We start from the raw sequence: 13,098 nt of genomic DNA on the forward strand, positions 1-13,098 counted from the left end.
AAAATTACGTATGTCGCCTATTTCAAAAGTGGTCGATAAGGTGGGGGGGAGGGGGCAAACATGGCGGTTTGCGCTATGCGTTAAAACGCTGATAGTTCGAAAACGGTAAAAGATAGAACATCGGTTAAAACGTCGTTGTAATCCTAAAAATGTGGACAACAATAATGGTCATTGGGTCCGAGGTCGTATCTCTATAAATAAACAAGTTATTGTATAAAATATGTAAAAATGGACTTTTCATGTAGATTTTTTACCGAAAGTAGAATTAATTTGTGAGTGTCGCAAAGAAGTAATATCAAATATCTTTGCTGATAGTTGTAATATGGACTGTGGTGATACAAAATACGCATGTCGCCTACTTTTCAGGTGGTTGAGAACTTGGGGGGAGGGGGGCAAAGATGGCGGAACGCGCTATACATCGAAATGACTGTAGCTCGAGAACGGTACGAGATAGGACATCGGTTAAAACGTAGTTTTAATCCAAAAAATATTACCAATAGAAAAGGTCATTGGGTAAAAAGTTGTATCTTAACTAATAAAAAAGTTATAACAATAATAAGTTTAACAAAATCTACATCGTACAGCTATTTTTTTCGAAAATCGTATGGATTGTTGATAAATAATAGTGTAATTACTTAATTACTCGGCTAAATATTAACTAGATGCATTTTCTTATAAGAAAAAAATATTTTATTACGAATACATTTGGTTTAAAATGTAAAACACGGCCTCCAAACTACATATAATACTTGGGGTTTCGCCGCAATCAAATGCATAATACAGACTACCACTACAAATTCAATTTTAATTATTATAATGTTGTAGGTTATTACAATATGATTATGTAACAGATTCTTATTTAATACAGTTATATGAAATAAAAAACATTACTACAAAAGTAAATACCTTATAATAAAAAATACGGCAAATCTCTTCATTCTATCCATAACAATTACACTGGTTGTTCATATTATTTGTTGAATTTAAATAGGTACCTTTTTAATTTCTCTTAGCACCTGTAATACAAATAAAAAATTATAAATATTTTCTTTGATACAAATGTATATACATCTATATATAATTAATGCATGAGAGCGGTCAAGAAATTTAATGTTTATGGTGTTTATATTTACAATGGAATTAAACTACTATATATTATATTTCATATTTAATTATTATCTTATTTGTTTGATTATTTATTTATCATTATTTCATTTATATACTCAGTGTATAATGAAATACAAAATACAAGCAATCATTATTTTAAAAACAGCATCAATTATAACGCAACCTAACGGGCGAACCCCAAGGCGTTTGGAGGCCGTGTTTTACATTTTAAACCATATGTATTCGTAATAATATATTTTTTTCTTATAAGAAAATGCATCTAGTTAATATTTAGCCGAGTAATTAAGTAATTACACTATTATTTATCAACAATCCATAAGATTTTCGAAAAAAATAGCTGTACGATGTAGATTTTGTTAAACTTATTATTGTTATAACTTTTTTATTAGTTAAGATACGACTTTTTACCCAATGACCTTTTCTATTGGTAATATTTTTTGGATTAAAACTACGTTTTAACCGATGTCCTATCTCGTACAGTTCTCGAGCTACAGTCATTTCGATGTATAGCGCGTTCCGCCATCTTTGCCCCCCTCCCCCCAAGTTCTCGACCACCTGAAAAGTAGGCGACATGCGTATTTTGTATCACCACAGTCCATATTACAACTATCAGCAAAGATATTTGATATTACTTCTTTGCGACACTCACAAATTAATTCTACTTTCGGTAAAAAAAACTACACGAAAAGTCCATTTTTACATATTTTATACAATAACTTGTTTATTTATAGAGATACGACCTCAGACCCGATAACCATTATTGTTGTCCACATTTTTAGGATTACAACGACGTTTTAACCGATGTTCTATCTTTTACCGTTTTCGAACTATCAGCGTTTTAACGCATAGCGCAAACCGCCATGTTTGCCCCCTCCCCCCCACCTTATCGACCACTTTTGAAATAGGCGACATACGTAATTTTGATCACCGCAGTCCATATTACAATAATCAGCAATAACATTGCGTACTACTTTCATGCATGCTCAACCCCCCTCAGCTCCTGGACTATAAAATTCCGGTTTTTATTGCTAATCTAATTAATCACGCTTGTCTATTTTCATTAGACTTTCAAATCCGCGGGGGTAAAATTCCGGCCGCGATCAAACTTTTGGCCACTCAGGTTACTACGTCATAGTGACGTCAGCTTTGCCCAGGGGGTAAAATTCCAGGGGATAAAATTCCGGCGACCCATTTTTATATATATACATAGAAGAATTTAGCATCATACGGTTAAAATAAATGTAATAATATTATTCGTAATTAATTGTTCAAATCTAAACACTCCCAAGACTTGGTTCTATCACCCGCCAATGACGGGGTTCGGAACTCAGACAACGAGTCTCGGGGTATTAAAACGACGAATTAGTTAAGCAAACAGAGAAATTGTAATTTCGTAACTAGGCTAATTGATTTAAATCAAACTAAACAATAGCCACCACTAATCACTGGCAGGTCTAGACTCAAGTTGGGGAAATTTAAGTTATAAAAATTTTGATATTTAAAATCAAATTTGGAAACAGGAATGCAAATGTTTAACGAAAATGTTGAAAATTAAACGTAAGTAAATCGTGGTAATTTGATTAACTAGTAGCTAACCTTCAGTAAATGAATTATTGATGATCGTGCAAGCGTAGATAACGGATAAGTGTAATGACGAAGTTACTTCGAAGACGTAACGAATAATCTTGTCTTAAAGTAAAATCCTCTCATTCCAGTCCTGTCGAGGCTTATGCGCTCTAGCAGCGAACTTGATGAGGAATACTAGTCAACACCTGATCGCAAATTTACTTGTTTAGCCGGTCTGTTGCCTGTCAACGTCTACAAACAAACACCAGTTTGGGCTGTCATCGTCGGCGTTAAATATTGGTAAAATCGGTCGGTTTAACTGTATTTGACGAATTGGCCTGCTATTACTGATAACTATATCGTGTGAGTGTATGTATATATACATCACTGTGATTAAAACTAGGCCTACGTTCTTTGGCCCATAGCCCAAGCTGTGGCCAACACATAGGCCTAGAAGTAGGCTATTGTGGATAAAAACTGGAAAGTTGCGGTGTTCATTTATTCGTATGTTTTTGTCCCCCTTAAAATTTGGTAGGCCTACCTCACAGTTCTGCTGTTATTTTTATTTTTCTTAGTTTCCGATAACTGTTGTCAAATTGTTTCAGGAGGAAGACATGCTGAATCAGATGGAGGCATTAAAAGAAAATATAAGTGACAAAGAAGATCAAATTGATCTTCTTGAGGCTCGTATCGAGAATATGGAATATGTAAGTTATTACAAATGTGTTATATGATATTATCAGATGTAAATAGACACAACTGTGAGAAGTACAGTGGGTTTTAAGCTTTCAACCAGTCATTATATTAGGCTACTGTGTGCTGATGGTTACTTTTACGGAGTATAATCTTTTTTATACACAATAGTTTCTTGGTTAATTCATAAATTATGGTAAAAATTATTCCAATTTCAACATGTTTCTGACAAACAAAGGTTATGTATTTGTTTGACAAAACTTAATCATCGTTTAATCAACATAATCTTCTTGTCATTTGTGTAAATTATCACAAGCCAAACTACAGTAAGTAGTCAGTTGTATTTAACACTACTAACTAAACTGAAAACATAAAAATGATGGTTATTTGTTGTAGATGCATGAAGATGAAGTAAAAGAATACAAGACCAAATGTACAACACTGGAGGAAGAAATAGCACGCCTTTGCAAACTTGGAAAAACCAGTCTTTCCGATGACATGAAAATTGATTTTGAAAGGCAGATTTTGGAATTGACAGTCCTGAAAGAAGATTTAGAATCTGCAAAATTGACATTGGAACAACAATTAGCTAAACTGACAGAGGAAAACATTGATCTCGTAAAAGTAAATGAGTATTTAAGTCTTAATATTTTGAACATCTTTTCCACCAAGACTGATATTAGAATATATAATAGGTTACGTACCTTAGTCCGTCTTCAGTCTTATGTTAGTCTAGGGATGACTAGTTTCCGGTCAAAGACCCATTATCAAATCCTTGTAAACATCAAATTGAAGTTGGTCATCAATCCGACAGAAGTCTTCATCAGTACATAAATACAGTTCGACAGATAAAGTTCACAATTCACAAACAGAACTATCCGATATAGGCAGAACGATTTTGGTTAGTTCTGTCGTGTCCGCCGTGTAACCTGTGTCGGTTTGTCCCATTATCAATGTGGGAGGCCTATTGTCTTTTAAAAATGTTTTTAAATTGTGAACTTTATGTGTCGAACTGTATTTATGTATTGATGAAGACCCATTATCATATCCTTGTGAACATCAAAATGAAGTTGTTCATTAATCCGACAGAAGTCTTCATCAATACATAAATACAGTTCGACACATAAAGTTCACAATTTAAAAACATTTTTAAAAGACAATAGGCCTCCCACATTGATAATGGGACAAACCGACACAGGTTACACGGCGGACACGACAGAACTAACCAAAATCGTTCTGCCTATATCGGATAGTTCTGTTTGTGAATTGTGAACTTTATCTGTCGAACTGTATTTATGTACTGATGAAGACTTCTGTCGGATTAATGAACAACTTCATTTTGATGTTCACAAGGATATGATAATGGGTCTTTGACCCGAAACTAGTCATCCCTAGACTAACATAAGACTGAAGACGGACTAAGGTACGTAACCTATTATATATATCATAATATTGTCGGTTTTATTTGTATGCAGTAGTTAATGTTCCATTGGTTTAAAACAAGTTTTGTTTTACGTTATTTTCTATCAAATGACATTTCAGAAATAAGCCGATATAACATCCTAATGTAGTAAGAACATTTTTTTGTGGTTTTGTGGTTTTTTTTTCAATCTAAAAGAGCACAATAGTGATTTAGTTTTCAGTTTCTTTAAAAAATAAGTTGTTACTAACAGAGATTTATCAACTTGTTCATTCATTGTATAGTAAACAATAAAGAGTACAGAGGAGAGAGTCTGGCTACATATACATTTTTTTTTATTCATTCTTTTCAGATTCACAGGAATGAAATTCAGGATTTAAAGATTAAATGTGCGACACTAGAAGAAGAAATACTATGTCTACGCAAAGTAGAAAAGGACAGTACAACAGAGAGCTCAAAATCTAATCTTGAAAATCAGTTATCAAAATTAAAAACACAGAACGAGGCTTTGTTATGTGAAAAACTATCATTGGAAGAACAACTAGCAAGACAGACTGAAGGGTTTAAAGCTTTCAGACAAGTAAGTGGATTTATTTAAGGAATTTAATTTTCTTAGAATTAGGTATGGACGGGGTTGAATTTTTAGTTCAAGACAAGTCAGGATTTTAATTTCCTTCCCAACTTTTAGGATGGGACAGGATTTTGTCCTCTATGCAAAAAAGGGTTTGTTTTAAAAATCTTAAGTAAAGATTCTTGCATATATCAAAAATTACATACAAAATCAATTTAGTCTAAAGCTTTTGTGTCACTGATATATATAAAATACCTCAGCCGCAGCAAACCTGCAGAGTGCAGACCAAGTGAATTTCCATTTACCCGGCTTGATTTCTACTAAAATATTCCCTAAAAATTGTCAGATTTATTTCCTATTTAAATAACATTAATTTTAGTGAGTACTTAAGTTTGCTTCTAGGGGGAAGATATTGAGGTGTGTTTTTTTTTTTTTTTTTTGTGCTTAGTATGAAATAAACAAAATTGCCAAATTTGATTAAAATATATCCATAAACAAGCAAACTACAACAGTTTATTTATTCTCCATAAGAATAAAATGGGAATTTTAAATTTACAATTTTTAAAATTTTCTCCATAATCCTTGGGCATACAACACCGCTTCAATATACACAATTATTTCTTTAAGCTCTAAAAAATTGTTTGGAGATAAATTATGAAATTTTGTGTTTTTAGGGTCAAAAATGGGAAAAATCAATTTTTACCCTATAAACCCCCGTTACTGATTCGCGAACTCATTTGAATAAATATAGGTTTACACGTTTGTAACAAATTTCATCACATCGGATCATTTTGCCTTGAGTCATCGCTAGGGGTGTGCGAAGCAGCAAAAAATTTTCGATTCGATTCAAAAGGTTTTCAATTTGAAGCAATACGATATTTTTCTATTCATACTTGTCAATAGAGTGAAGTAACAATAGGCTAGGCCTAATTAAAATTTACCACATTTGTGTAGTAATCAAACTTTTGTTGATGTGGTATGTGGTACTAGGCCTATTCATACATATGACATAATATATGAATTTAGGCTAAAAAATATTTATTTTCAATCATATATTAGAAAGAACCAGTATTGTTAGAAATGTCAGTGAGCTGCTTTACTTGCCTATTTCATAATTTTTACTTGTAGAATCATATTTTTAAGCATGTTACCAATTTTATAATATTGATTTTACAAATAAAGATACTGTATGTTTTCGTGCAAACAAATATTAACATTTGCAAGATTTATACTGAAACTTTCAGTTGGTTCAAATTGATAAAATGATGATAGAATCAGACCTACAAACTACAAGGAATATATAGCAGACAAAGAAATACCAAATTTATCAGTCTAAAACATCAATTACTAGTTTAGTATCAAGTAACAATTAATTATTCAGACCTGTTATTTTTAGAATGATTTTGGAGTGACTTGTTTTAGCTATTACAGTAGTAAAACATGTCTCACACTGCTTACACTTAACAAAACTTCTCATCATTTGCAATATCAAAACAAAAAATTATAAAACAATTAAAGCTATTACAAGCAAAGAATTAATTAAATAAGAGCACCTTTGCAATGAAAACACAACATCAATGCACTTCTGTATTGCGTTGACTTTCTGCAGGCGTTTTTCGTATATGGCTACTGACTCCCTCATGAATCGAATGGTTTTTTTTTATCACTACTTAATCGAATCGCGATTCGATGCACCGAATCAGAATTTCACTCCTAGTCATCGCACTAACAGGCATACACACACACACACAAATACACATATATATATTCATATTCTCATTTTAAACACATTCTTTTCTTAAAAATCCTTTCAAGCTCCTCCCCATTGGCTCTTTCCCATGTTAACCATGATGAGTATTCATATTTAAAAGGAATAAACAAATGTCAGCTGTTTGAACTAACAAGTTGGTTCTGTAATATTAAACAGCATTAAAAAGTTATAAGGTTTACCAACAGGGTGCAGCACTTTTAATTTTTTATGGTAAGTCAATGTCACAGTACTGTATATTACGACGTCAATAACCTCTATGGTCAGGAAATGTTACAGTACTGTATATTGCCGACGTCAACAATCTCTGGCATTCTGTTAATTACGTTTTTAACCCGCCCCTATGACAGTGTGTATCTGGATCCGGATCCAAATTTTTCAAGATCCGGATCCAGTACCGACATTTTCTTGGATCTGCCCATCACTAGTGATTTCATATCTAATTTATTTTTTTTCAATCAGGCAAATGGAAATTCTCTTATTTCGCAGGTTTTTTGTGGCTGGGGTATTTTACAATTTATGTATCCTTAACATGTATTACATGGAATCGCATGAGTTATTAGTGGTATGTGTATTTATATTTTATTCATAAAAATGAAATGATAAAATAGTTATTTGTATCTTTAGGAAACCGCTGAAAGACTACAAACTTTAGAAAAGCAGCATGAAGAGAACATGACCGAATTAAGTGCCCGTGAAGAGAAAATAGTGAAGTTGAATCGTGAAATAAAAACTCATCTTGAAAATTTAGAATGCATTGAAGTGAAACTTATTGAAAGAATCAAAGAGGCTGATTGTTACAAATTGTGTATAGAGGAGAACCAGAAAGAATTTGATTTAGTAAGGAATAAGTTAGAAAGTGAAATAACTGAACTTGTCAAAAAGTCTGCAGAACAAACCGAACTATCTGTTAAAAGTAATGAACTTAAATCCAAATTTCAGTCATTAAGCGAAGCTTTAGCAAAAAAATCTGAAGAGATCGAAAATCTTCAAAAGAACATTGAATCTCTTAATATAGACAAGAAGAAGGTTGAGGAGGAACTTCGCTCTGAAATTTCTACTTTGGAGGAGAGTAAGTTTTTTCACAGCTGTTTTATTCATCCATTTAAGTCACAAAATCTTAGTTTTTAAAATTTGCAGCTTTGGCTGGGTTTGTGTGCTTATCTTGTTACTAGCTGTTACCCATTGGCTTCGCCCGATATAATTTTTTGTTTTATTACTACTAAGAACCCGGTGGAGGCTGGAATTGCCTTTTAAATTATTTACTGTCTTAACTGACCATTTACCAGGAGCTTAAAATTACTCCCTCTGGAACAACCTACCTAATGTTTTTCACCAAAATACTATTCCGGCTGTATCTCCTATCACTTAGACTACCCTTGAACTGAATTTGCCTGTAGTGCAGTTAGTTCTCTTTTTACTGCTTCACAACGGGAAGAGAACTTTAATACTTTTCATTGAAATGGCGACCTTACAACAGTAGGTATTTTAAGCCAAGGAATGGAGATGAGTGTAGGAAGCTGTCAGGGCAAAGCCTTATAGGACAGTATTAAAATGAAAGATGACTATGACCACTTAGCCTGTCTTGTGGTTATAGCCTATTGGCCCTTTTCATGCAAAATATAGAATAGAATATATATTTATTTTCTCAAAGAACTTACAATACATTGTACATATTTCAAAATTATTGTACATTAATTTTCACTTGAAGTAAAACAAAAAAAAAAAACAACTATGTTATAATATAAATAGACTTGAACTTAAATAAAAAGTCCGTTGTTCTCACCAGGCTGACAAAAGACAAGTTACAGTGATCTGAAGCACAAAACAACCATACTGTATGTACAATAAAAGTGACCTTTAAAATTTGAATCTAAAAAAATAATTAGAGCCTCATTAGGCAAAGCCTGTGGTTGAGGTTCCTTTACTTACAAATTTAATGTATACACAGAGCGATCAGATAGATATAAAAACAATACTAGTAAAAAACACAATGGTCTCATTCGAAATCGAAACCTAAAAACAATAAATGAGAAAGACAAATGATTATTCAAAACACCTGCCACATATGTTTGATTCTTATCATGTTTGTTATCTCTGGTTTGATAACTCGAAACCACGCACTGCACTAGTGCCAACAGGCAGCTGATAGCCCCAACCCAAGGGCCATCATAGCACACTACATACAATGTATAGACCCTGAGTGGCATAGCCCGCCAAAGTGTGTCCTTAACTGCTAAAAATTCAAAATAACTCATTTAAGATTCTAAGTTAACATATCAGCTCAACATATCAGTTTAACATAACAGCTCAATTAATTGGTCTAGTAGTTTTAGCGAATTTCCCATATAGGGAATAAGCTAATACCGTAGTACTCATGGTAAGACCTGGACCCGGGACAGATTTAATTGTCATTTTTAAATGTCATTATAATGAATATTTTACTGTCCCAAGTTTTTTCAACACTTTTCAATTAAGTTCATTGATGAAACATAGAAATACATTGTGAAAATAGAAAATAAATCCATATAATCCAATTATTAAGAATACCATTTATCATTAGACTAATATAAAGCATCTGGTTTGTTGGTACAGTGAAAAAATATGTTTTTCAAACTCAAAAGATAGTTGTAAAAGTAATTTGTTTAATTTTTAGGTTGTAAGAAGCAGTTGCAAGAAACAACAAGACTGTGGAACTCTCAAAGAGTGCAGGAAATTGAAAATGAAAAACTTGCCAAAGAGCTGTCAAAAGTTAAAAATATTATGGGTGATTTAAGCAGGTAAGTTGTACTACATCAAGTGGGAGGTGGTTTATTTTTAATGGTACGTGTCTATTGCAATTTTTGTCGTTTTGGTTTTTGACTTAACACCGACCCCTTAAGACTTAACCCTAAAGATAATTTTACCAAAAGTTTAGTTAGTGTAAAATGCACAGGCTTTTAAATTAAAACAGCTATTGGCATACTAACAGCTTAAAGCATAATCAATCGCGTCGGTGGTGACGAGATTAAACTGAAACTCTTCATGCACAGTGAACGTGTTTTAAACTTAGTTTTGTATTTCACTAAGTTCTGTTTTATCGAAACCCTATATTGTGCGTAGGGGTCTCAATCCCGGGATCCCGGTCAGTTTTTGATACCTAGAAATCCCGGGATTGGAGTCTTTTAATCCCGGGATTAAATGGATTGCAATACCTATGTTTATACTTAGTTTTTATTAATATGGTATTAGCTGTGCTCTATTTCAATTAGACAATTTAATTATCATTAAACTCAATAGGCGATCGTAGTGTAAATATATGTTTCAAGTGTATTAGATGTATTTAGATTTACCTTCTGAAAACGTTATTAGGCCTACATTAGTTAAAAGTTAATTAATAACAGTACCGGTATAAGTTATTTTGAGTTTAACTTTTGCCATTAAACGCAAACAACGCAATTGATGTCGCAACATAAAATATGGCAATCGGTAATGGAAGTATTGTTTTCTTAATACAGGCTTTTAGCCTGAGAATATAAACACACCATTATTATTTCATTATTAAGATTACTTATGTTTAGGGTCTATAACTTTTCTTCGTATTAGGTTTTAAGAGCGGTGATTAATTTTTTTATAATCCTAAATTACGTTTACACGTTAGTACATAAGCAGATGGTTTGTTGTTGTTTGTACTTTAAATTGTTTTATTGCTGTCAGTCAACATAACATTTTTACGCTGCAACTGATGATTCTTCCAATATTATCTCTTTATCTTAATATTTTTATTTATTTAGTTTCCATATTAGCATATTATTTTTAGTAGTCAAACTTCCAGCTGTGCTTCTTGGAAAGTTTAGTGTTGAGTGAAGCGTGATGTGTAGGCTACATGCGAGTGCGCTTGCTGCTGTTTTCTTTTATGTATTTATTAAATTCTAGAATGACATATCAACATTTATACACTGTAAATAATAAAGATGGATGATAAAAGTTCCGTGTAGTAATATTTTTTTACTGAGAAAACGGCATAATTGTGCAGTGTAACACTGGTAAAGGCATTAAAGGACTCAATAAACATTAAGGACTCAACAAGGGGACTTCACGCTCTTTTAAAATGGCTAAAAAGTTAAAATAATATAAACCCGGGATTTTGGGATTGGCTAAGAGAAATCCCGAGATCCCGGGATTGGATTTAAGGCCCGAGATTGAGACCCCTAGTTGTGCGGAACCGTATTTATATTTTATATTTTACTTCAAATCAAATCAAATCAAATCAAATCATCTTTATTCCATAGACACAAATTGTGAAAAGTACAATAGTGTATAGGCTGCGTCAACAATATAATACAACTTAAAACTAATCTAAGGTTGAGGCAAAATAATCTTCTATTTTATAAAAACAGTTTTTTAGAAGAATTCTCTTGATGGCTACTTTAAAAACATTTAATGGTAACTTTTTAACTTTAACTGGTAACTTGTTGTACAATTTGGTAGCGGTACTTACTTTATATTTTCCCGATAAATCAAACTCTTGATAATTCAAATCGATTTGCTTGGCCCACCAATTTCTTATTATCAAGAGTCTACTGTAAACCATTTGAATTACAGAGAGTTCTACTGTACAACTTCTGACTTGACTCCACCACTTTCTACAAAGTCTTCATTTTCCCGGACACGTCCTCTTTTTGGGTACATAAAAACGCCCGGGGGGGGGGGGGGGGGATTTTTTGCAAAACCTTATGTCATGGATTTAGGCTAAAAAATTAATAATTAAAATTATTCCTGGGTTGTTTTTTTTCCTGGAACGCTAGGCACGAGCCTGGGATTGTTAGCGAATTTGTATGACTTTCCTATGTTTCCATAGTTTGCAAATTGTCTCTTTCAATGATTGCTCAATAAATGCAGCACAGTGTTCATTCAGTTTTCTTTATAGTATATCAAATTGTCCATGCTTTCTCGCTTTTTTCCATTGTTTAATATTCCCCTCCCCCCCTCACAACACTAACCCAAATTCAAATAGTAAATATTTCACTTCAACCAAGTCAGTAAATGTTTGTAGAACTCGTTTCCCTTAACCCTTTCAGTGCTAGGCCAATTATTCATATTTTGTAAGACTTTTTTGTTTGCCTTTTAATTCCATTACCTGTTGTTGGATTTTAACTGACATGTTGTCACTATTTTATTAACCCTCCGAGTGTCATGCGTCGCTGCAGCGACTCGCGAACACTGTTTACGGCGAAGGCTCTATGACTGACTGAATCGGATTGAACTGGATCGAGTTAGGTATCGTTCTTTTCGTTAGATTCTCAGCTTTCTCCAGAGGTCTGTCTCAGCGCTGTATGTTCTCCGAGGCCGATCGTAATTGTAGCAGACAGCTGACGTTCGTGTTTTAGACAACTTGGTTATTTCACATCGGTGACTTGTGTGTTTTTGTACGTTTATCGTCGTTTTTAGTGGTAAAAATGGACAGTAGTGATATACGTAATGCACTAGAAGATGATATTAGTGATGTTGAAGGACTTATTGACGATCCGGATGAAGTTGGTAGTGACATTGATGTTAATTATCATTCAGATTCTGAACTATCTTTGCTAGACTTTTCGTCAGGGAGTGGAGGGGAGTATGTGCCCGATTTGAACGATTTAGAGACGTCAGATATTGACGAAAATCTTGAAATTGAAAATGAACAAGACCCTAATGCAGGTAGGCCTAGGCTAATACCAGTACAGCAAAACATAGAACATTGGATTAGGGTGTATCCCCCCGAACCTCCGAAAGATGTCAGACCTCAGTTTCAAGTTAGGGCTACAGGACCCAAAGATTTACCCCCCAGAAATTCTTCCCCTATCAATTATTTGAACTTATTTTTGACAGCTGCCTTTTGGAATCTCATTACTAGAGAGACAAATGTCTATGCTCAAAGAACATTAGATGAAAAGAGAGATAATTTGAGTCCACAGTCTAGGCTCAAAAAAT

General features: G+C 33.3%; 1 protein-coding gene across 2 annotated transcripts in view; it reads left to right on the plus strand.

The window, feature by feature from the left end:
• The window catches only part of LOC128988520 (kinesin-like protein KIF20A), a 173,931-nt gene that overhangs the window by 107,835 nt on the left and 52,998 nt on the right, over positions 1-13,098 (plus strand). For both annotated transcript variants that reach the window (XM_054409920.1, XM_054409999.1), the window contains exons 18-22: positions 3,300-3,401; positions 3,784-4,011; positions 5,160-5,387; positions 7,774-8,218; positions 9,803-9,926. In XM_054409920.1, coding sequence (XP_054265895.1) covers positions 3,300-3,401; positions 3,784-4,011; positions 5,160-5,387; positions 7,774-8,218; positions 9,803-9,926 — 1,127 coding nt within the window. The remainder of the gene's footprint in view (positions 1-3,299; positions 3,402-3,783; positions 4,012-5,159; positions 5,388-7,773; positions 8,219-9,802; positions 9,927-13,098) is intronic.

The sequence above is a fragment of the Macrosteles quadrilineatus genome, unplaced genomic scaffold (genome assembly GCF_028750875.1).
Source record: "Macrosteles quadrilineatus isolate MER2022 unplaced genomic scaffold, UCM_ALF_1.0 Scaffold_1__1_contigs__length_201487025, whole genome shotgun sequence".
Taxonomy (NCBI): Eukaryota; Metazoa; Arthropoda; class Insecta; order Hemiptera; family Cicadellidae; genus Macrosteles; species Macrosteles quadrilineatus.